The sequence below is a fragment of the Aotus nancymaae genome, unplaced genomic scaffold, assembly GCF_030222135.1.
Source record: "Aotus nancymaae isolate 86718 unplaced genomic scaffold, 86718_ANA_hifiasm-v0.15.2.pri h1tg000040l, whole genome shotgun sequence".
NCBI lineage: Eukaryota > Metazoa > Chordata > Mammalia > Primates > Aotidae > Aotus > Aotus nancymaae.
The window spans coordinates 1,801,819-1,826,731 of record NW_026988454.1 but is presented as its reverse complement, the minus strand read 5'-3'; the positions used below and the strand labels follow the sequence as shown (position 1 = coordinate 1,826,731).

At 48.5% G+C, this 24,913-nt stretch overlaps 1 protein-coding gene across 6 annotated transcripts in view; it reads right to left on the bottom strand.

Annotated features, from left to right (window-relative positions):
* RPS6KA2 (ribosomal protein S6 kinase A2) overlaps positions 1 to 24,913 on the bottom strand; it is a 457,314-nt gene that overhangs the window by 13,892 nt on the left and 418,509 nt on the right. For all 6 annotated transcript variants that reach the window (XM_064360463.1, XM_064360465.1, XM_064360467.1 and 3 more), the window contains 3 exons: positions 5,113 to 5,202; positions 2,754 to 2,912; positions 89 to 250 (listed from right to left, as the gene is read on the bottom strand). In XM_064360463.1, the coding sequence (XP_064216533.1) occupies positions 89 to 250; positions 2,754 to 2,912; positions 5,113 to 5,202 (411 nt within the window). The remainder of the gene's footprint in view (positions 1 to 88; positions 251 to 2,753; positions 2,913 to 5,112; positions 5,203 to 24,913) is intronic.

The following is a 24,913-nucleotide window of genomic DNA, read 5'->3' as shown; positions in this document are numbered from 1 at the left end:
CCCACTGTCCAGTGGCTCTGTGGTGGGACAGGGCAGAGCCTCTCTTTGCTGACAGAGGGGCCTGGGTCTGCAGTCCGGGAATGCTCACCTCCGGGGCCACGAAGTTGGCTGTGTAGCAGGGCGTCATGAGCAACCCGTTCCCCGCGCGCAGCTGCTTGGCAAAGCCAAAGTCGCAGACTCGGATGGATTCTGGGCTCCCCGACTCATCCCTGTACAGGATGTTACTCGGCTTCAGGTCTCGATGGACAACCTGCAAGGCAGAAGGCACGGTGCCTACGTGGGGGCCGAGGACTGAGCTGGAGAGGGAGGGCGGGTGCGTTCGGAGGGGAGGGTGTGTTTTGGAATTGTCTTCCCAGCAGGTCTGGCAATCGGGCAGCAGGCCAGCAGAGTCAACAGCTGCTGTCTTCTCCAGAGGACCCCCCACCTTCTCTCGCTCTCCTATGTTGGTCACTCATATCTCAGCCCCTGGAGTCACCTGCTTTTACAGTGAATGAATATTTGAATAAATAAGCAAGCACCTCTCCAAGATGGGGCCGCAGCTTACTGGAGCTGTTACATACACGGAAATGTGGTGAGCTCTGGTGGCGGGAATGAAAAACATTTTAAAGATGATATTCATTCTGTAACTATTCCCTGTGTGCCCACCCCATGCACTGCTGGGTGTTAGAGCAGTGCCGGTGAGCGGCACAGACCAGGCACCTGCTTTCCCGGGCTCACCAACCCATGGGGGAGATGGACTGGGGCCACGCGATCACTCAGTCACTCTGCAATCGTGCCTCGAGGCCTCCCACAGAGGACTGTGCTGGCTGCAATGATGGTGGGGCCAGTATACCTCAAAGCACAGTGGTTATTTAGAGCACAAAGCAATGTCTTCTGAGGGGACAGAGGGCCATTGTGAGGACATGTGGCATGCCTTTGTACAGCTTGGATCTTGAACGCCTCAATTATCCTAATAAAATGCAGTGGGAGGATGTAGAAGGGAATTAGAGGGACACCCTCTAGCAGTCAGGCCCGGTTGACAGAGGTCCTGACAGCAAGGAAATGACAGATTGCGGCTTCACTTCCATTACCTCCCTCATTACATACAAGCAGATCTGCAGAAAACATCATCCGAAGGGCTTCCTCTGAGTCTGACTGTCGTGGGAAAACCGGGAAGTGCTTAATGGTCAGGACCACCGGGTGACCACCCAGAAGCGACCCAGTGTGTGGTCCTGGAAGCACGTTCCCCTCTTTGGAGATGACTGCATTCTGAAGGCTCAGGACCACGCACACAGCTGCCTAAGATTGGATTTCCTGCCCCAGGAGACACACTGGGAAGAGTGGGCGCAGGGGAAACGTGTGATGTGGCGCAGCCACCTCCCTGGGAGGGCAGGGCTGGGACGGAGAGCACGGCCTGGAACCAGAGAGCCGGGGTCCAACCCCACTCCACCTCCTCATGTGCGACCTTGGACAAGATCCTCACGCTCCTGGGCCCCTCACCTGCACAGTGGGTGTGGTCTAGGGTTCAGAGTCAGTGAACCAACAGCTTGCAACACAGCCTGGGTCACGGTGGGGCCCGCATCAACCCCAGGCATCACTGCCAGCCCGGCCTCAGCGTTTCTGTGCACCGGCTAATGAATTCAACTTTACCCACTGCAAGTAACGAAAGTTCTCAATTTCTTTTGATTAAGGCCAAAGTATTTCTTTGGCTAAAGTTGGTACAAATGATTTTAGACCCTAAAAGGGTAGCAGAGTCAGGCGCCCCAAAACAAGCTGCTCTGGCATAAGGTTATTTTGAGCTGAAAACAACTGAAAAGGTGCAGATGTAAGCAAAGCTCTCTGCCCTCCCCGTCTTTGCCTAAAAACAGGATATAAATGGGTAAAGGTGTCCCTCCTGCCCTCTTTGTTAGGAAGGACGGAAGGGGAACGCTAGACCCTTACAGTCTGGAGAAGCCACCAGAAGTATCTTCATGACAAATGTCCCTAACTGGCCCTCATCTTCCATTACACTTAGCATAGACTTCCATAGACTTAGCATCCCTCGGTTTGCTGCCCTAAAAACTCAGTCCTTTTTCTTTAAATATTATCGTTCTTTTAAATATTTTTTTTATTTGAGACAGAATTTTGCTCTGTGGCCCAGGCTGGAGTGCAGTGGCATAATCTTGGCTGTTTGCAACTTCCACCTCCTGAGTTCAAGCAATTCTCCTGCCTCAGCCTCCTGAGTAGCTGGAATTACAGGCATGTGCCACCAGGCCCAGCTAATTTTTGTATTTTTAGTAGAGATGGGATTTTGCCACGTTAGTCAGGCTTGTCTCGAACACTTGACCTCACGTGATCCACCTGCCTCAGCCTCCAAAAGTGGTGTGATTACAGGCGTAAGCCACTGTGCCTGGCAACTTTATTGTGCTTTTGTTAAAATGCTATGTAAGCTCCGAGTTCTAACAAAACAAACCGGAGTTACTCACAGCTGAGTGCTCCCGTGTGTATGTGACCTGCGCATGTTATCAGACTTCGGTTTTTCTCCTGTTAACCTGTCTTTGGCCAATCTTGTTCATAGAGCCTCCACCAAAGAATTAAGATGGGCAGAGGGAAAAGATAACTTTTCTTCCCCTGCACCGTGACCGAGCCTCCAGACACAAGGGGGATGATGGCGGCACGGAAGGAATTCCAGTACAATCTGCATTCTCAGCTCTTGAACCCATAAACCCTTGTGGTTTCAGTTCCTGCCCCGAAGCTCCTGCCTCCCCGACGGCTGCCCCAGGCGCGGCTCCTACCCCCTGGGAGTGGAGGTAGTCCATGGTCTTGGTGATGGTGCACAGCACATCACTGGCCTCTCGTTCCGAGAAGTATCTCTGCCGAAGGATGCGGTCCAGGAGCTCCCCGCCGCGCATCAGCTCCATCACCAGGTACACGAACTTGCCATCATCATAGACCTGTGGGGTGGAGACGGGGTGCACACAGGCCTTAGGGTGGGCACGTCACTGTGGCTGGTTACTGCGAAAGAGCAACCTCTTCTGAAGGGACAGGAGAGGGATGTCAGAGGGGAGAGGCTGGGACCGCAGGGCCTCTAGGAGTGAAACCAAGGCTTCTGCAGGGAAGAAGCAAATGGCCATTCCTGTCATACCAGATGCGATTTCCTCTTTTTAGGTAGAAAATGCCTTTAATAATCCACTGCTAAGCAGGGACTGAGTAAAGGCATATGAGATGGACGTGTCCTTAGTTGAGATGAATAGCTTCATGACTCTGCCAGGAGATATTTATTTTTTATTTCATTTATTATTATTATTATTTTTTGAGATGGAGTCTTACTCTGTCACCCAGGCTGAAATGCAAAGGCACCATCTCAGCTCACTGTAACATCTGGCCCCCAGGTTCAACCAATTCTCCTGCCTCAGCCTCCTGAGTAGCTGGGATTACAGGCACACACCATCATGCCAGACTAATTTTTGTATTTTCAGTAGAGACGGGGTTTTGCTAAGTTGGCCAGGCTGGACTCAAACTCCTGATCTCAAGTGATCTGTCTGCCTTGGCCTCCCAAAGTGCTGGAATTACAGGCGTGAGCCACCACACCTGGCCTGCCAGAGATATTTAGACATTAAGAAACGCTAATGTTGGCACACCAGCTAGCCCGAGCAGGGCCTCAGGGCAGTGCTTTTCAAACTGTAACACGCTTCCAGTCTTGGGGATCTTGCTAAAATGTATGTTCCAGTGGGGCCTGGCCCTCTGCATTTCTAACCAGCTTCCCATGATGTCTGTGCTGCTACTGTACAGACAGCACTGAGTGGCCAGGTGTGGGCAGCACAGGAGGCTAGGCAGAGTCCAGGGCGAAGTTACGAAAAGATAGTCTTCTGATACTGGCTTTTATCTCATGAACTCAATTAAAATAATACATTCTGATTATTCTTTTTTTTTTTTTTTTTTTGAGTCTTGTTCAGTTGCCTGGGCTGGAGTGCAATGGTATAATCTCAGTTCAGTGCAACCTCGCCTCCCAAGTTCTAGCAATTCTCCTGCCTCAGCCTCCTCAGTAGCTGGGATTACAGGTGTGCACCACCATAGCCGGCTAATTTTGTATTTTTAGTAGAGATGGGGTTTCACCATGTTGGCCAGGCTGGTCTTGAACTCCTGACCTCAAGTGATCTGCCTGCCTAGGCCTCCGGGCGTGAGCCATCACACCTGGCTTGCTCTGGCTATTCTTTTTTTCTTTTTTTTTTTGAGACAGAGTCTCACTCTGTTTCCCAGGCTGAAGCGCAATAGCATCTCAGCTCACTGTAGCATCTGGCTCCTGGGTTCAAGCAATTCTCCTGCCTCAGCCTCCTGAGTAGCTGGGATTACAGGCACACGCTGCACCACTACATCTGGCTAATTTTTGTATTTTAGTAGAGATGGTAATTTACCACGTTGGTCAGGCTGGTCTCAAACTTTGACCTCGTGATCCGCCTGTCTCAGCCTCCCAAAGTGCTGGGATTACAGGCGTGAGCCACCGCGCCCAGCCAATTCTATTCCAAGCTTGCATGTTAAGACCATTTGCACACACTTATAACTCTGCATGAGGGAAAATGAGGTAGGCCCAATATCTGTGGCTCTAGGTTCATAATGCTGGAATCATTTTGGAGTTGGAGTGTGGGGAGGAAAACCGTCTCCCCTCTCTGCTCCCGGATCCCAAGTGCTGCACCCCATGGGCCTCTAGGGGTGCTGTGGGACTTTCTGAATGGTTCAGTGTGCCTGGTTCCTGCTCCCCACCCCACCCTAGAGAAAGTGACCCCAATCTCCCAACAGAGAAAGCCACAGAAGCTTTGAGAAGCTCTAAGCCAGGGCTGTGATCTGAGTGTGGGATGTGACCCGCACCCTCTCATCCGTTCCTGCCTTTCCAGGTTTGCCATGTGTAGGAAAGACAAGGAGAGACTGCACCTGTGGCCTGTAATTCACACAAGCCATCTCTCCCTCTGTTTCACTGGCACCCTACATGAGGGGGCGATGGCCATGGAAAAGATCTGAGTACACAGTCCAGCAAGTCAGCTCCCAGTAACTGAGGGGTGTGGGTGGTGGAAACCAGCTCAGACAGGCATGAGACGTGGGAAAGCATGCTCAGCGTGAATGGGAAGGAAGTGGGGCGCTGCTGCGCGAGGCACTCACATCCTTGAGGGTGATGATGTTCGGGTGCTGGCCGTACCGCAGCAGGATCTCGATCTCTTCCGAGGGGTCTCTCTTGCTCTTATCGATGATCTGGAACAAACACAGCACGTGGCAGTGAGAGGTCTACTTTTAGGCTTTGGGTGGCATCTGCTGGTGGACCCCTGCGTCTGGATAAAGTCTGGCCCCAGGTGACCCAACCACTACAATCTCACACCCGACCAAGAGATAACTTGAGATTGCCTGGAAATTCACGGCAAGTCCTTTCTTTTACAACTAGCTTAAAATTTACATTTAAAAAGAGGAGTACAGGCCAGGCAAGGTGGCTCACGCCTGTAATCCCAGCACTTTGGGAGGCCACGGCAGGTGGGGGGCTCAAGGTCAGGAGTTCGAGACCAGCCAACCTGGCCAACGTGGCAAAACATGGACTCTACTAAAAATACAAATATTATCTGGACATAGTGGTGTGTGCCTGTAATCCCAGTCACTTGGGAGGCTGACGACGAGAATCACTTGAACTCGGAAGGTGGAGGCTGCAGGGAGCTGAGATAGTACCACTGCCCTCTAGTCTGGGTGACAGAGCGAGACTCTGTCTCAAAAAAGAAAAAAAAAGGAGTACAAGGCTTCAGACGTGAATTTTAAGACATTGTAAGGCTGGGTGGAGGCGCACGTGTAGGGAGCTGATGCAAGTGCCACCAAATAACGGAACGCGTCCCACCCTCCACAGTGGCCACCAGCCATAAGCAGCCGCCAGCCACTGCATGCCTCCTGCCTTGTTCCGGGAGTTACAAACCAGCTACAGAAGGAGGTGAGGTGCACGGCTTTCACCAAGACATGCTGGGGATAGTGCGAGGACCAGACCTGCCCTGTTGTTCCCGTATGCAAGCTCCCCTCCCCTGCCCAGCATGTCCATCCGATGTCTTAGGATAACAGATAAAGTTGCTTCACCCCCATGAAGACGTATGGTTTCTGAGGACAGGGTGTCGTGATTTAAGCCTGCCTTGGAAGCAGGAAGTCACTGTTGGCCCCTGGTGGCGAATCCCTCTGGAGGTGCCTAAGTCCCGCCCTGCTGTGGGACAGGACCAGTGGGAGGAGGGCACCCCACTCACGGGAAATCAGCAACACGTATGTTGCAAACAACACTCAGAACAGAAGAAAAGCAATTGGAAACAACTTCCTAACCATGATTGGTACTATTCTTGCACATTAGTTCAACCTAATTGTCCAATAGTCACTCTCTGGAGAAGGTGCAGTCACTTTACTACTAGAATATGAGCGTCATTTGCTTTTAACTTCTATCATATCAAAGTCTCTAAGCAGAGCTTTGTATAACACTCTCTTTCTTTAATTATTTTTTTTAGAGACAGGGTCTCTGTTGCCTAGGTTGGAGTGCAGCGGTGCAAGCTTATATGCTTACAGCTCACTGCAACATCAAACCCCTGGGCTCAAGCGATCCTCCTGCCTCAGCCTCCAGAGTGACTAGGACTACAGAGGTGTGCGCCACAACACTCAGCTATTTTTAAGTTATTTGTAAATATGGGGTCTTGTTGTGTTGCCCAGGCTGGTGTTGAACTCCTGGCTTCAAGTGCTCTTCCTGCCTCGGCCTCCCAAAGTGCTGATATTACAAGCGTGAGCCACCACACCTCGCTATCTCTTTACTTTAGAGAACCAAACGCTTGTGTAGCATTGACTCACTGCTCGTACTCTGTCCCCTAGTCACCCTTCCTCCACCCGTCACCATTATAAAAAATCACCATAGTGCCAGTTCTCACCCCATTATAGTTTTAAAGGATGCTCTGTCATGGACACCACTCAGCTCTGACTGCATCTGTGGCCCATGATGTGTGTAACAGCTTGTGTTGTTAAACAGACAGAAAAGTTAGGGTCCCTTTCTGGACACAATATTTCTCTCCTTTGGCTGCATTTAATCCTACAAAAGTTTTAGCGAGGGCACTAGGATTATTTCCATTACCAACATAAATGCATTCTCAAGTACAGACTTTTAAAAAAATCACTGAAGGAGGAGGAGTGGGGGATGCTCCCTCATGTTCCACAGCCTTAGTTCCGGGTCCTGGGGGGCTAGTCCTGCACCCCTTAGAGGGGAAGCTGGCTGTCAGGTGCCTGAACTCCACTGCTCCCAGCTGCCTGGGGATATCCCATCTCCCTGGGATCCTCTCTTTGCAATTAGAGAAGGTTAAAATACATTTATGGATTTTTATAAAAAATTCAGTAGAAGATGTTTTTTCACAAATATGATTTTATGATAAAGGGATGTGCTCTTAGCATGAATCTGTTTGTCACTCTCACGATGGAACGGGATGCAGAGTAACCAAGAAAGCGGAAGCCTTTCCTCCACCGCCGGGGACGGGCTTCAAGATACACTGAGTGAAAGAGGCCGCCGGGGAGCAGGTGCTCCCTAAGCCATCCCTTGTTTTCAAAATGGAGAGAAGAATGCAAATACACACGTCTATTTCCTTGTGGGTACATAAAATCACCCTGGAAGGAAGGAGGAAACATTCAATTGCCTGGGCTGCCTGCGAGAGGGGAACAGGTGCCTGGGGGCCATGAGGGGAGGGAGGCCTTGCTGTATCCACATGAATTTTATAAAATTTTGAACCACAAGAATATATTGTCTATTCAAAAATTAAAGAAAGAATTCCAAAATGTATTTTGTAAGCTGAAATTGGAGGACAATGTGACTATTTTAAAGAATCTGGGACTGCAGACGCTGCCCTATCAACCCTGGTATCTATTTTATTTCTATATGTTCTTCTGTTGTGAGTCTTCAGAAAAATTCTGACTTACAGTAATAAATATTTGTGAACAGTTTTCAAAGATAGATTACCTTAAAATCTTGCTTCCTTTAAAAACTATTTTCAGTTGTAATAAAAGCTAGTATGTATGCATGCCTGTGAGGCACACTGGATTTCAACCCATCGGAGCTGCTGTCCTGGTCTTTGTTGGAATCTGATACACATTGGAGTATGCATGTTGGCTTTTAGTACATTCTCAATGGATTAGTTACGACTTTTTCAAAATCATTTAATTGCTTGGCGGAACCCCCAAAGCACCTCTGTCCACAACCGAACACCACACACCACCTGTTCTCTGAGGTGGTTTTGGGGAAATGGAGGAAAATGAAAGAAGCTCCCAGGCCCAGGTCCCGTGCGAGCAGGAGCTCATCTGGAGGAGACCCCAAGGGGCCCATGAGTGGGGCTGTGTCTCTCCGCAGGGCAGAGCCAGCGCTCTTTCAGCAAACATCTGGTTTGCTCCCGAGGGGAAGTCAGGTTCGCTGTCCGAGGTGAGAACACGACTGTGGGCGTGAGTGGCTTGGCCTGTGGCCATGACATTCTGGTGCCTGAACGTGGGTGTCTGCAGGCTCAGCTCCCATGGAGGGAATGGGAAGGTGGAGAAAGGCGTCGCTCCTGGGAGGCCATTGCAGCGTGGTTGGTGGCCCAGCCATGGAGGCGGTCTGGCCCCAGCTGAGACCTGGTCTCCCTGTCCACTCCCATGGGGTTGCAGCAGCTCCCCGTGCCTCTCTGAACCTAGCTTTCTTCATCTGTAAAAACTAGGAAACAGCAGGCACTCCTCTGGGTCACTGTTAAGATTTAGCAAATTAATGTGAATCGATCCCTTCATATTCTCCCTGTTGCAAGGAGAAAGCACTTGGTAGGAGTTATTCTTATTACAGAGATAAAATAGAATTACCCTGATGCCCCCAGGTAAGAGACCAAGTGGCTGTGACCTGTCACATTTACGGCCCTGAAATGCCGCCTTGGGTCCTGTCTCTGAATCTTCACTGCGAGTCAGTGCCATGAAGCAGTGTGATGTTCAAAACTAACGTCAGCAGTAGAGCGCGTTTCAGTGAAAGCCCCAGGGAAAAAAAATCAGATGTCACACCAACTGGGTCAACCCAGAGTGCTTCATTAAGGGATTGTTTGCAAAACAGTGGAGTGGCCAGAGGGTCAGTGGCTGGCGAGCAGGGCACGCTGTCATGCCTCGGGGGCAGTCCTAGCTCCCAAGGCCAAAGAGCTGCGCAGGGGCGGTCACAGTACCAGAAGGGGTTGCTCTGGGTGGGGAGGGGCACCCTGACAGGGGCTGTGGGCAGAGAGGCCTCGGCCCCACGCTTCTCTTCTCACCCTGGTGGTGTCTGTCTCGCATTAGCAGAACTGCCCAGAAGCCAGAGGCGTGGAAGTGGCCCCTAACAGTCAGCATCCTGGCTTCCTTGCTTCCCGGCCTCCCAGCCTCCCAGCCTTCCAGCCTCTGGGGCACAGGGAAGCGAGGAGGGTGGGTTTATAGGGGTAATGGTGATCCCCGTTCTGGAAGGGAAGTCCCACAGTGGAGTCACGGCAGGAATAGGTTCTCACATCGTCCTCCTGGGCTTCTGCCTTCCCCTGCCCTGGGCAGAATTGTTCCAAATCAAGCCTGCGCAGACAAGGCTCGGACCCAAAGTGGCAAGGCAGTTCCGAGCCCGTGTTTCCCTCCGGATGCTGTCAGGAAACATTGACTGCTTTTCCCTGGAACTTTTTTGGAAATTTTTTTTTTTTTTTTTTGCTTTTCGTTTTTATTTTTGCAGGGAGGGAGAGCTATTCGAGAAAGGTAAGGATGGAGAGTGCTCACACAGGGAATGAGCCGTGAGGTGTGGCTACAGTCCTGGAGTACAAGACCAGGATCTGCTGCGGGGAGCCGGGTTTGGGCGCAGTGTCCAGGAGCACCAGGCAGTGAGTTATTCTCCATGGGGTCGGTTTCTTGGGGTTGACTGTGTTGGATTCTCTCTTATTAGAGCAAGCTCTGGTAGATGGCATTCCTCATTCTGAGAATAATACTGTTTTATAATCTTTACTATGCAATAAGACGGAAGCCTTCTCAGCAAGCGTGGTGATGAACAAGGCCTCCCCTCCAGGCCGATGCTCAAATAATACTGACCCGCCGCGGGCAGGAGTGGCGCGGTGGGCGGGGCAGGAGTGGCGCAGTGGGCGGGGACAAGCGCGCTCAGTTTTCCTTTTCTCACCTGGCAACAGCTGGTTAGAAAGGACACCTACAACCTACAGAAAAGGACACTACCCAGGCACCGGCCACCCACCACAGCTGGTAAATAAGCTTTTCACGGTGTTGCCACAGAGCAAGCTGAGTATTTCCACCTTCTTTAGAGATGCGAAGTCAAGCTGTCTGAATAACCACAAAGCAATTCTGGGTTCAACACGGATGGCACACAACTGTGATCTTCCTTAGCAGTGACACATGCAGCCACGTGTCAAACACTGCCATTCCTGCCGGCCGAAGGCGGGAACCAGAGGCTTCATCGCTCCTGAAACACCTTTCCTCCTGCCCGCCAAAGGCAGTAACAGGAGGCTTCACTGCTCTGGACACACCTTTCCCACTTCCTCTGGTCTTTGCATTTCTCCACCTTTCCTGTCTTTCTCGTCTCTCTCCACCAGTGGAGACATGTCTCTCGGGACACAGAGCAACTCGGCCAGATGGCTTTGAGGCACTGACTACGCAGATGGTGGTGTGAGCTCACAGGCTTGCAGAATGCTGGTGCTACAGAGGACATTTCCTTTGACTTGCCAAAAGGATCAGCATCGTACTTGAAACAAGGGTAGGAGAGCATGTAATCATTTGTGAAATTTAACAGACACCTTCTCCTATAAAATTAATTTAAACTAATGACAGAGAGAAATAACTCCGGTTTCTTCCTGGTGGAAAAAATTAAAATTTCCAAGCTCATCAGTTCTCCCTCTAAAAATAAGCTCTATTCATGCCAAGCATCTGTCTTAATTCCGTTTCTTTTTCAGTCTACAAATTACACACACAGTATGAAGATGAGCGCAGAAACGTGACGTTCTTTTCAACAGTCTCACATGAATACAGATTGGAGCACCTCCTCAAGAAGTCTGGCCCATGCTCCAGGCCTGTGTGGCCACACCACATCACTAGAGTTAAGGACTAGGTAGCACAGAACTGCATCACCACAGCTAAGGGCTGGGTGACTCAGAACTGCATCGCTACAGCTAAGAGCCGGGTGACTCAGAACCATATTGCTACAGCTAAGAGCCAGGTGACACAGAACCTCATCACTACAGCTAAGAGTCGGCTGACTCAGAACTGCATCGCTACAGCTAAGAGCCAGGTGACACAGAACCACATCGCTACAGCTAAGAGCCGGGTGACACAGAACCTCATTACTACAGCTAAGAGCTAAGTGACACAGAACCTCATCACTACAGCTAAGAGTCGGCTGACTCAGAACTGCATCGCTACAGCTAAGAACTGGGTGACTCAGAACCTTATCACTATAGCTAAGAGCTGGGTGACTCAGAACCGCATCGCTACAGCTAAGAGCCAGGTGACACAGAACCGCATCGCTACAGCTAAGAGCCGGGTGACTCAGAACCTCATCGCAACAGCCAAGAGCCGGGTGACTCAGAACCGCAATCACTACAGCTAAGAGCCGGGTGACTCAGAACCTCATCACTACAGCTAAGAGCCGAGGGACTCAGAACCTCATCGCTACAGCTAAGAGCTGGGTGACTCAGAACCTCATTACTACAGCTAAGAGCTAAGTGACACAGAACCTCATCACTACAGCTAAGAGTCGGCTGACTCAGAACCGCATCGCTACAGCTAAGAGCTGGGTGACTCAGAACCGCATCGCTACAGCTAAGAGCTGGGTGACTCAGAACCACATCACTACAGCTAAGAGCCGGGGGACTCAGAACCTCATCACTACAGCTAAGAGCCAGGTGACACAGAACCTCATTGCCACAGCTAAGAGCCGGGTGACTCAGAACTGCATCGCTACAGCTAAGAGCCGGGGGACTCAGAACCTCATCACTACAGCTAAGAGCCAGGTGACTCAGAACCTCATTGCCACAGCTAAGAGCCGGCTGACTCAGAACTGCATCGCTACAGCTAAGAGCCGGCTGACTCAGAACCACATCGCTACAGCTAAGAGCCGGGTGACACAGAACCTCATCACTACAGCTAAGAGCCGAGGGACTCAGAACCTCATCGCTACAGCTAAGAGCCGGCTGACTCAGAACCGCATCGCTACAGCTAAGAGCTGGGTGACTCAGAACCGCATCACTACAGCTAAGAGCCGCTGACTCAGAACCGCATCGCTACAGCTAAGAGCTGGGTGACTCAGAACCACATCGCTACAGCTAAGAGCCGGGGGACTCAGAACCTCATCACTACAGCTAAGAGCCAGGTGACACAGAACCTCATCACTACAGCTAAGAGCCAGGTGACACAGAACCTCATTGCCACAGCTAAGAGCCGGGTGACTCAGAACTGCATCGCTACAGCTAAGAGCCGGGGGACTCAGAACCTCATCACTACAGCTAAGAGCCAGGTGACTCAGAACCTCATTGCCACAGCTAAGAGCCGGGTGACTCAGAACTGCATCGCTACAGCTAAGAGCTGGGTGACTCAGAACCTCATCACTACAGCTAAGAGCCAGGTGACACAGAACCTCATTGCCACAGCTAAGAGCCAGGTGACTCAGAATTGCATCGCTACAGCTAAGAGCCGGGTGACACAGAACCGCATTGCTACAGCTAAGAGCTGGGTGACTCAGAACCTCATCGCAACAGCCAAGAGCCGGGTGACTCAGAACCACAATCACTACAGCCAAGAACCGGGTGACACAGAACCACATCACTACAGCTAAGAGCTCGGTGACTCAGAACCACATCACTACAGCTAAGAGATGGGTGACACAGAACCACATCACTGCAGATAAGAGCTGGGTGACACAGAACCACAAACACTACAGCTAAGAGCTGGGTGACACAGAACCTTATCATTACAGCTAAGAGCTGGGTGACACAGAACCTTATCACTACAATTTAGAACTGGGTGACTCACACTATTCCACAGTTCTAAAGATCTTGCTTTATCAGATTCTATTGCTAAAGCAAACTAAGCTACTTTTTTTTTTTTTTGAGATGGAGTCTCCCTCTGTCACCCAGGCTGGAGTGCAGTGGTGTGATCTTGGCTCACTGCAACCTCTGCCTCCTTGGTTCAAGCAATTATTCTGCCTCAGCTTCCCCACGTAGCTAAGACTACAGGTGTGCATCACCACGCCCAGCTAGTTCTTATTTTTTTGTATTTTTAGTAGAGACGAGGTTTCACCATGTTCACCAGGCTGGTCTTGAACTCTTTTTTTATTTATTTTTATTTTTTATTTTCATTTTTTGAGACGGAGTCTTGCTCTGTCTCCAGGCTGGAGTGAAGTGGCGCAATCTCGGCTCACTGCAACCTCCGCCTCCTGGGTTCAAGCGATTCTTCCACCTCAGCCTCCCGAGTAGCTGGGACCACAGGTGCGTGCCACCATGCCTGGCTAATATTTTTAGTAGAGACGGGGTTTCACTGTGTTGGCCAGGATGGTCTCGACTTTTTTTTTTTTTTTTTTAAGAGAATTTGGAATTAATTGAACCCTTGACCTCAGGTGATCTGCCAGCCTCGGGCCTCCCGAAGTGCTGGGATTACAGGCATGAGCCACTGCACCCGGCCTAAGGTAGTTTTAATAACATAACAACAAAAATTCGCTACTGAAAAGGTGGAGTAGCTACATCTTAAGGCATGTGCTTCTTTCTGGGAAAACTCGGCCTCACTGAGCTTGAACAGTCTCCTTCTCCAGCACAGCCTTGCAGACAATAGAAGAGAAATTTACGAGTGGAACTGTCAGTGAATGGGCATGTATGCTGGTACCACGTGTTTGAAGCTACCATAGGCCAAGAGAAAGAGCTAAACCAGCTGTACAGTTCTTTTAATTTCAGATTCTGGAGTTGCATTCCACTTTTTGGTGTAGTCTCTGGTTCTGTCATTGACACAATTCCTAAATGGCTGAGCTGTGAGCTCCCTGGAGCAGGTCTGTGCTCTCACCTTGCCCTGTGTCTGCCGAAGGAAAAATGTCCAATAAAAAAAGTCTCAATGAATGAAAAAAGTAGCCAGCTTCCTGAATGAGGGGACTGCTGCAGAACGAAAGGCATTCCAAAGGCACGAAGTGCTCTGTTGAACAATTATGTTATAAACGCTGATTTAAAAAATTCAAATTTGAAGTAAAGCTTCTGACTCATATTTTTCTTTTATTTATTTTTAATTAATTAATTATTTATTTTTTGAGACAGAGTCTCACTTTGTCGCCCAGGCTGGAGTGCAATGGCACAATCTCGGCTCACTGCAACCTCCGCCTCCCAGGTTCAAGCAATTCTTCTGCCTCAGCCTCCCGAGTAGCTAGGACCACAGGCATGTGCCACCATACCCGGCTAATTTTTGTATTCTTAGTAGAGACAAGGTTTTGCTATGTTGGCCAGGCTGGTCTTCAACTCCTGACCTCAGGTGATCCACCTGCCTCAGCCTCCCAAAGTGATGGGATTACAGGCATGAGCCACTGTGCTCAGCATTTTTTTTTTTTTTTTTTTTGAGAGTCTCACTCTGTTCCCCAGGCTGGAGTGCAGTGGCATGATCTTGGCTCACTGTAACCTCTGCCTCCTGGTTCAAGTGATTCTCTTGCTTCAGCCTCCTGAGTAGTTGGAATTACAGGCACACAAGCACACACCATCATACCCGGCTAATTTGTGTGTGTGTACTTTTAGTAGAGATGGGGTTTCACCATGTTGGTCAGGCTGGTCTTGAACGCCTGACCTTGTAATCCACTTGCCTCAGCCTCCCAAAGTGCTGGGATTACAGGCGTGAGCCACCGCACCTGGCCATATATTTTTCTTTTAATCAACACTTAGCCTTTTGCTACCAAGTATTTATGCTACATGAAGATGAGGAGCCTCTTCATTATCTGCTAAAATGGAGTGAGTTCCTGCCATGTGCCTTTTTTGAGGTGCCGGAACTACAGCAAAAACAAAACAAAGCCTTTGCTCCCCTGGGTGGATGTCTTCGTGGGGCTGTGCACACAGACAGTGAACACCCCACGCAGGGGAACGTGCGTAGGAAGATGATGTGGGTGAAGGAGGCTGCTGGTGGCAGAAGACGGAGGCGGGGAACTAAAATCGGGCATCCTGTGGGCTTCGGGTGCACATTTGTGTTCTCCGGTTGGTCCTGAGTCAGAAGCAGGAACAGAACTTAGGAAGCTGTCAGTCATTCATCAAGTCCTGGCCATGTGGGGCTGACTGTCACAGAAGTCATAGTTCAGCTTCCTGGATTGTCACTAGAGATAGCAATCTGGCTTCCTGCCAGCCTGACACAGCCGCTGGCCTCCCGAGTGGTGTACTGTAGGTAAAGGGGCTAGCTGCAGGTGCGGGTCAGACTTCTGGGCGCCCGGCCTGGCCACCATCTGCTTGTGTATCCACTCTCAGCCCCCAGACCCCGTGAGAGGAACCAGCCTTGAGGACACTGGACTTTAGCCCGGTGAGACAGATTTTGGAACTTTGACCTCCGGAGCTGGAAGACGATAAGCTGAGGTTGTTTTAAGCCACTAGATGTGTGGTAATGTATTGCATCGACAATAAGAAACAAGTCCATGTGGAAAGACCAGAGAGAGTCAGAACCAAGTTTAGGCTGGTGGGTGGGAGCCAGTGAGACGGGCTCAGGGACACGCGGCGGGCCGGAGGCGCAGGCCACACCTTCTTGCTGATGACCGTCCTCCCACACTTTCTAGCTGATGACCGTCCTCCAGTACGCCTGCTGGGAGGGGCTGAGCTTCTGAGAGACAAACCCACGAGCCAATCACATTAACCCCTTCCCATCTGGAAAAAAGAAAATGCAGCTCACTGCCAGCGCTCATTTAATTTTACATAAACACGCTCATAGAGGCTGAAGCAAATCTGACTGATATTCAATATGAAAATAAAATGTAAAAACTGTTAAGGGAGTTATTTCTCAACGGAACTAGTATCAGAATTGTCTGAATCAACAGAATTGTCTATTTTGAAAAAACTGGATTCATCAAATGAATCTTGAACCAACAACTGTTTAAGAAGGAAGTTAACTCCCACTAGGTAGGAATGCTGTGTTCTAGGATTTCACATTATCAGCTATCGATAACGAGTGTGCTTTGTAAATGGAAATGCCATTACTAAAAATGGAATGCTATCAATACAATGATGTCCTCTGTCTCCAAAGTCAATATACTAGAGTGATGCAAAAATCCTAAAAGCGATATATTTTACGGCAAAGTTATCTCGGGGCAAACACTCAGCCGCAGGCACCGCCAATGAGTATTCTTGGGGGAAAACGGGCAAAGGGTTAAGTCATCCAGAAAGGCAACTTCCCAGTGTTTGTTTCCAGGAGATACAAATGCCCAACGAATTGCACTGAGGAGCTTCCCTGATTAGAGAATGGCTGTGCGGAGACACGGGCTGGGCAGAGCCGCTGTTCTGGCAGGCGATTCCGTCATTTCCCATCTTCTCTGAGTCCTTCTCTTCTGAAGAGAAATTTATGCCCCTGTTTTCCTCAGTTATGCAATCTGTTACCAAAGCTGCCCAGTCTCCTTCCTTGTCCTTCTAAATGTTGCTTTCTTTCTTTTCTATTTTCTGTTTTATTTAACTGCTCCTAGTCCAGCCTCTGTGCCTGTGAACCCGCTCCGTTCTCTGTGCTTCCACTGTGGCTGTGATGGCATCTAAGCCTCCGTCTGTCTCTGCGTCACTGCCGTTCTTGAGATGGTTAATGTTGCTCCTCCACATAGCTGACCTTTCAACTGCTGTTTCTCTTTGCTTCAAATTTTCAAAAGGTTTCTGTAAAAAATGTGTTTTGATCTCAAAAGCCAGGACTGGCCTTGACCTTCCTCCTTCCAGGTTTGGCCACAGTGGTTTGACTCCGCAGCACAGTCACCTCTCTTCCCTGGGACGGGTGCAGCTAACGCCCCACGTGACACTGGGAAGCCCCACGATGGAGCCATCTGCGGCTTTCTCAATAGCTTAGAATTCTTTGCAGGATCTGTACTGGATCCTCCGGAGTCAGCCTGAACGCAAGCTCCCCTGAGCCCCCTCCTCAGTTCCGTGCAGCTCACTGCGGTGCCCAGCTTGAGGCCATGGGTTCTTTCAAGATGCAGCTTCGGCCACAAGCCCAGGTGCTGCCCCGAGGAGGAGCAGGCTGTGATCCACAGGAGCCAGGGTCAGTGCTGCCAGTGACCTCGGAGCACAGACCGAAAACAAAGGTCCCCGTGAACGCAGACCATCCTGAATATCGTGGGGAAGGAAGCTGGAGCAGCTGCCGGAGGCCGGGGCCCTGGCTGGGGGCCTCGCAGCTGAGTGCTGGAGGAACCAGGTGCGCTGTGCCCTTGGAGGTGAAGCTGGAGGAAGCGGCCTGGCTGCCACTCGGTGCTTACACGGCTGAACCGTGGCCCACTTGGTGGGGTCAGGGCCTTTCACTGGGGTACACCCAGGCTTGTAAGACCCAGAGACTTAGGTGTGATTTTAAATAGAGCTCCACGTGTACCTGGCACACCTTCCCCTGAAAGCCTAGGGACCTTGCTGTGTGTCAAACAATGGATTTCTCTCACAGGTCCCATGACTTGAGCTTTCCATCTGTTCTGAAGCCCAGCCTTACTGCCCAGCCCCATCTGCTCTGAATGCTGCCTCATTCTTTCATGGTCTGGGCACTCTGAGATGTACAGAGCATCTGGCTGAAACAGAACATCGGGTTCCCACCCTCATGACGAGTGGGTATGCCGGAGAGGGGTTGGGAGCGTGCACGTGGGGTCTGACTGCTTGGACGGGAACCTGCTCTCCTGCTGACTGGCTGCGACTTCTCATATGTGGTGACAGCTCTGAGTTTCTGTTCCCTCACAGGGATAATGAAAATGATTACACCGTGGGGCACTGTGAGGATTAAATGACTTCACACACACAGAGCGTTCATAGCAGTTTCGGCAGGTACTGAGCATGAAGTGTCTGCTCTCTTCACCTTGTGACTCTTGTCCATTCTATTAACGCCTACAGTTCCTGCCTCAGAGACTTCAGCTCTTGGGAAGTTTTCTCTTCACATATTTACCGATGTTGGTGTTTTGTGAAAGAGGGTCAAGGTGGCAAAATTGGCACTTGAGTGATGTAAAGTAGCTTTATGCCTATCATGACATCTGTCATAAATAAAACTTGAGTCATTAGTAGAGGTGGTCAAGAGCCCTCTCAAGGTACCTGTATTAAGCTTATGAGATGGAAAGATACTAGTGACACAAGCTAACATTTCTGTAGTGAATTAGCTCTGATAGGTGTAGACGGTTGACCCTTGAACAACCTAGGGTTAGAGGTACCGACCCCTCAAGCAGACAAAAATCCACATATAACTTTTGACTCTCCCAGACCTAACTATTAATAGCCTATTGTTGACTTAAAGCCTTATTGATAACAGAAACAGTCCATTAACACGTATTTGTATGTTATATGTATTATATACTGTATTCTTATAATAATACGATCTAAGGAAAAGAAAATGTGACTAAGAAAATTATAAGGAAGAGAAAATACATTTAGTGTTCGGTACTGCATTTCTGGATGCAGTGAGTTTATGCTGTCTGTTCACAGATGGATCGTCTGTCTGGAAGATGGGCACTCGCAGCTGCAGACCGCAACCTGGGGCACGTGTCGAGCATTTCAACTTTTCTGGTCATGTCATGACTTTCTCTGCTTCTTGGGAGCACTCACAGCGTCCCTAGTGGCACTTCTCATAGGTTCTATGGTGTTATTCAAGGATTATGGTACTGCACTAAACAGGGTGAAAAAATATGTGAGAACCACGAGACACCATTTTTTATGTGGATTCCCAATTCCCTGGAGAGAGGCTGCTCCACGGAGATGATGAGTGTCACGGGGCATTTAAAGCGGGTCCTTCCAACACCTGAGCTCGCTACAGCAGCAACGGAAGGTGGCTGTGGAACTCACAGTAGTGCAGGATTCACCACAGTTAACTTCATGCAGCTATGAGTCAATGCTGCGTCTATGTTTACATTGATCTCAACTGCAGATGGCGCCACGTATGATTTGTGCTTGAGCCCACACATTATGATAAATTTTAACTTTTTGTAATAAATCTGTGTATATTTTATAGTAGAAAATGATAAAATAGACTAACATCTACGTATACTTTATGCATTCCGACTTACCATTTTCTTAATTTTTCAGTATTTCTAGGCCATGTGGTTTGTCTGTGAGTTTCTTCAAATCCTAACAAATCTCCAAAAAAATTTCCAATATGTTCATTGAAAAAACACTGCATAAGTGGATCCTTACAATTCAACCCCGTATTGTTCAAGTGCCAACTGTATATATTTACGTATTCCTATGTATTCTCCCACCAATATAACACCAGGAATCCTCCCATTTCTACAAATCAGTACTATCTAGAGTATGTACCTAATTACGTTAGGCCATAAAGACCTAAGAGTAAAATAAAAACAGTGCCCTCTTTCAATTCTCATAAAGTGAATACGGCATCTCTGAGTAGGAATATTACTTTTTCTTTCAAATACAGCTCTCCCCTTCCTTTTAATCCTCCTGCATCATGATTACGTCCAACACTTAATCATCACTTCTATTTTAATCTGATTTTAAATGAAGGGTGCTATGCAGCTACACGTCACGCTATTTTGAAGTCCTACACAATTTCGTCTCCTACCACTACTCTCCACTTCGTTTTTGGTTAAAAAAACAAAGGCGGACTTTAATTTTACATCAGATTACTTAGCTGTTTCAGCCCAATAAAATGGCTTGTAGTTATTAGAAAATAGGGCACATCTGTTCATCTACAGTGTGTCTGATAAAAGGAAGAGGAAGCGCTGAGGGAACGTAAAAGCTTTTCTCATTCAACCATCAGAGCACTGGCTGGGGGCACTGGCAGAGTGCCTGCATCAAGCAAGTCCAGCTTGACGCGGCGTGGCGTGCGCGAGGGTGGACGCGGCGTGGCGTGTGTGTGTGAGAAGGAAGAGGGGCAGTGTCTTCCCGCCCAAGGCCGCATTGCCCCAGTGAAAGATCTTGGACATTCCAGTGTTGTTTGCCAAAGTTGAGAGGGAGGGACAAGCCTGGGAATCCAGCTTGTCATTCAGCCCATGTTAACTGAGCCCCTGCTCTATGTTGGGCACTGCTGGATGTTGCGGTAGGTAGAATCGGTCCCAAAATTAGGACTAAAATTAGGACCAATTCTAGCTGCCACTTCCCACAAACTTTAGCACAGTACCCAGCGTAGAGCAGGAACTCAAGTTAAAAACGCAGCTGAAAATAAATTCGAAACTGACAGTCTTGTCGACTGGGAATATGCTTGGGTAAACCGGTTTAAGCATAACCTTAAATGTAGTTTACATGACTCAGGGTAACAACGATGGCAACGTTAGGAACCTGCAAAAAATGCAGAAATAAGTTAAAGTGAAATATAACGCTATTCCAGGAATGTGGGAACTAGCATGATTCCATAGTCACTCTGAAGCTCTGCATCTGACCGTCGTAGAGGTGAAGAGCTGGCCCCACTCTCCTCTTACAAGGACCTGTGCTTAGAGTCATGGCTCAGTCACAGCGGGGTGGGGGTACAGGCTGCCCTGCGGCATGGGGGAACACTGAGCTCTTGGTCAGATCATCATCCTGTTGCTAAAGGACTCACCAGAAACTCGGTGAAGAAGAAAATCTCCACCCCTATCTCCAAAATATCAGCCTCCTGGCCTTTATCTACATGAGACCCGCCCTCAGCCACAGGATGCTGTAGTTTGGGCTTGTCAATCTTCTGTTGGGGTAGCAGGTGGTGGGGGCTGTCCTGTGTACTGCAGGATGCTGACCAGCTTCCCTGACCCATATCCACCACTGCCAGGAGCCCCTGCTCCAGCTGTAAAAACCAGAAAGTCTCCAGACATTGCCAGTGTCCCCTGGAGGCCACAGTCACCCCAAATGAATATGATGTCCCTGGGCAGAATCCATCTGTTCTGGTCACTGGCCTCATTGTTTAGTCACGATTGCTGCATTCCTTTATCATTGGTTTCTGGGTCGCCCATGCCATTGAATGGGAGGAAGCCCTGCCTGGCTAGGACGGGACTGCTGAAGCAGACTCTGTTTGTATCCATGAGCCATGGGTAGGTGGGCTTGTATGCGGCTCACATGACAACTGGGAGTGGTAAAGCTGGATTCTAGGGACAATCTCAGCAGGACATCTGCTGAGCTGAGATCCAACTCACACATCAGACAATCAACTGCCACATGGTTAGCTGTGGGTCACATTGGAAATCACCAAACTTTGCTGTTTCTCAGTCCATCCGTCAATAGGTGGGGATGCTGCTTCTCATAAACAAGTCAGCGGATACAGACAAGGACCAAAAGTATTTCAATTACATTCCACCTGAAAATGCTGAAGACAAAACCACACAGTGGTCTGCACTGCATCAAAGTTTTGGTAACAAGTGAGCTCATTCTAAATAACAAACTCGCTGCTCAGAAATACCAGCTTATTCACCTTTGAAGGAAATCCAAACAACTGTGTCTACCCACAGATAAATGAACTTGCCACCACTCCCTTGACCGGCTGAAACGTGCTTCTGAAATGGCTGTGGTCACAGGAGCCTTCTGGACCCGGAGCCATGGAAAGTCCCGGGCCCTTCAAAGGGCTGCACCTTCCCGTGCTTGGTTAATTTATGCATCATCCAGACAACACATTATGATCCACTGTAGTCTCAGAAGGCACAAGGGAAATCCCTGCCATGTGCACTGGCTACATTTGTCCAGGGAACTTCAAGTTTTGTGAAAGAGAAACTGGAAGACCAGCCCCTTTCTTCTACCGTTGGCTGGAGCCGCAGTGCCTGGCTTCTTTCCCGGAGAGCTGCTGCTGAGATTCCACAGGGTTTGACCTGAGCAAGATCTTCGAAGACTGAGGGACTCAGTTATAAGCCATGTAACAAAGCTGAATTCAGATGGTGTCTTTAGATCAGAGTTGGATATGGGAATAGTAGGAGAAAACACACCATTGCCTTGTCACTGGGGGATTTACTTGCAGAGGCACAAAACAGGGGCTGATCCGCCTCACAGGAGCAGGCTGTTTCCAGAAGGGAACCGTGGCTGCTGGGCTGACAAACCCTAGGCTTGTTTCTTTGAGCTCACTGGCACGCAGTGATTGTTTCTGGGACTGCTGTCTGTCACCTGATAAACAATCTAAAGAAATTCTGTGAGCAATGACTCAGACAGAAAAAAATTCCAAGGAGCTTCGTATGCTTATGTGAAATACGTTTCAAAGTGTAAGTGCAACTCTCTTGTCTAAGGCAGAATACAGGTCTACTCTTCACTGCTGGCACACCACTGGAACATCTGGACGAAAGAACAGCGCCTGGATGTGCAAATGGTAGGCGCCCATCTAAGTTCTCCTTTAAACCCTCCCAATGAGACGGAGGAGCAGGGCAAACCAGCCTCAACAATCCAAATAATAGAAACAGCAAGCCTACACACCCCAGGCTGCAGAGGCAGCCACTTCATAACAAACCAGGTTTTCTCCGGCTTTTCACACCTCGGGTGGACATTCTACCACTAACGTAACACTGCAGTCTCCACCCAATTTTCCCAGTAACTGTCAATCATGATATATTTCCTTCCTTTTACCTCTCCTGGATGTGTTCAAGACTCTGCGCAGACTAAACACAGAGATGCTATCAGAGGGAATCACAGATTGTTTCTCTATATTTAAACTTTTTTTTTTGTTTGAGAAATTCAATAATCCATAAATTCTTGAAATCAAGGGACCTCAGATTTGGTTTTGGCTGGTGTCTTTTGTTTTCCCAGTGAAAGAAGCACAGTCCCAGTGAATATGCAGGCCATGCGTGAGGATCTGTCCTTTTGAAATATCTGTTTTCAGAGGCCCTGGAGGCAACACCACACATCTACAACCATCTGATCTTTGACAAACCTGACAAAAACAAGCAATGGGGAAAGGATTCCCTGTTTAATAGATAGTGTTGGGAAAACTGGCTAGCAGTGTGCAGAAAGCAGAAACTGGACCCCTTCCTGACACCTTACACTAAAATTAACTTCGGATGGATTAAAGACTTAAACATAAGACCTAACATCATAAAAACCCTAGAAGAAAACCTAGGCAAAACCATTTAGGACATAGGCATAGGCAAGGACTTCATGACTAAAACACCAAAAGCATTGGCAACAAAAGCCAAAATAGACAAATGGGATCTAATTAAACTTCAGAGCTTCTGTACGGCTAAAGAAACAGTCATTAGAGTGAACTGGCAACCAACAGAATGGGAAAAAATTTTTTCAATCTACCCATCTGACAAAGGGCTAATATCCAGAATCTACAAAGAACTAAAACAGATTTACAAGAAAAAAACAAGCAGACCCATCCAAAAGTGGGTGAAGAATATGAATAGACACTTTTCAAAAGAAGACATATATGAGGCCAACAAACATATGAAAAAATGCTCATCATCACTGATTATTAGAGAAATGCCAATCAAAACCACATTGAGATACCACCTCACACCAGTTAGAATGGTGATCATTAAAAAATCTGGAGACAACAGATGCTGGAGAGGATGTGGAGAAATAGGAACACTTTTACACTGTTGGTGGGAGTGTAAACTAGTTCAACCATTGTAGAAGACAGTGTGGCGCTTCCTCAAGGACCTAGAAATAGAAATTCCATTTGACCCAGCAATCCCATTACTGGATATACACCCAAAGGATTATAAATCATTCTACTATAAGGACACATGCACACAAATGTTCATTGCAGCACTGTTTACAATAGCAAACACCTGGAACCAACCCAAATGCCCATCGACGATAGACTGGACAAGGAAAATGTGGCACATATACACCAGGGAATACTATGCAGCCATAAAAAACAATAAGCTCATGTCCTTTGTAGGGACATGGATGAATCTGGAAACCATAATTCTCAGCAAACTGACACAAGAACAGAAAATCAAATGCCGCATGTTCTCACTCACAGGCGGGTGATGAACAATGAGAACACATGGACACAGGGAGTGGAGCATCACACACTGGGGTCTGTTCAGGGGGGCCGAGGGAGGGACAGTATGGGGGTGGGGAGGTTAGGGAGGGATAACATGGGGAGAAATGCCAGATGTAGGTGACGGGAGGATGGAGACAGCAAACCACATTGCCATGTGTGTACCTATGCAACAATCCTGCATGATCTGCACATGTACCCCAGAACCTAAAGTACAATTAAAAAAAAGAGAGATACCTATTTTCATTAAAATTTCAGTGGAGCTCTGGGCAAATGAGGGTGGGATGGGGTCATCTCAATGTTGTCATCAATTTGAACAATCTCGTCAGAGTGCAGGAGAATCAGAGTTGATAAAAATTCCTCCTTATACTCTACTTGCTGGCTGCGCAGATGTCCTTTGAAGGGCAAGATAATGGATGACCTCATATGAAAGCAAACCATGTGCTACGGATGTGTCTGGGAATAAGCTCGGCGGGTCCAGTCATGATGGCAGCACAGGCTGGGACCTCACTCTGCGACAGCCTGGGGTTCAGCTCCACGGGAAAGGGGTGGAGTTTCAAGTGTCTTTTAGAGAGATGTACAATGTTTTTTTTTTTTCTTAACATAAATTTAATTCTGATTTTAACAGGAAATTTTACCTTCAATCCACATTTTACTAACGAAAAAAATCTAGAAACTGGTATTCTGGATTCCCAGATCAAATATTTAAACTAGCAACAATTACAGAAGCTAAAGTTACTATGTAGAGATTGCCAAATTGGGTTATATTGTTTCTATATACTGTTATTGATGGTTGGGAGTAAAAACACTAGCTCTCTGCCAACGTTTTCTACAAATAATACAAGATGCTTGCTTGCTTATTAATTAATTAGAGATGGGGTTTCACCATATTGGTCAGGCT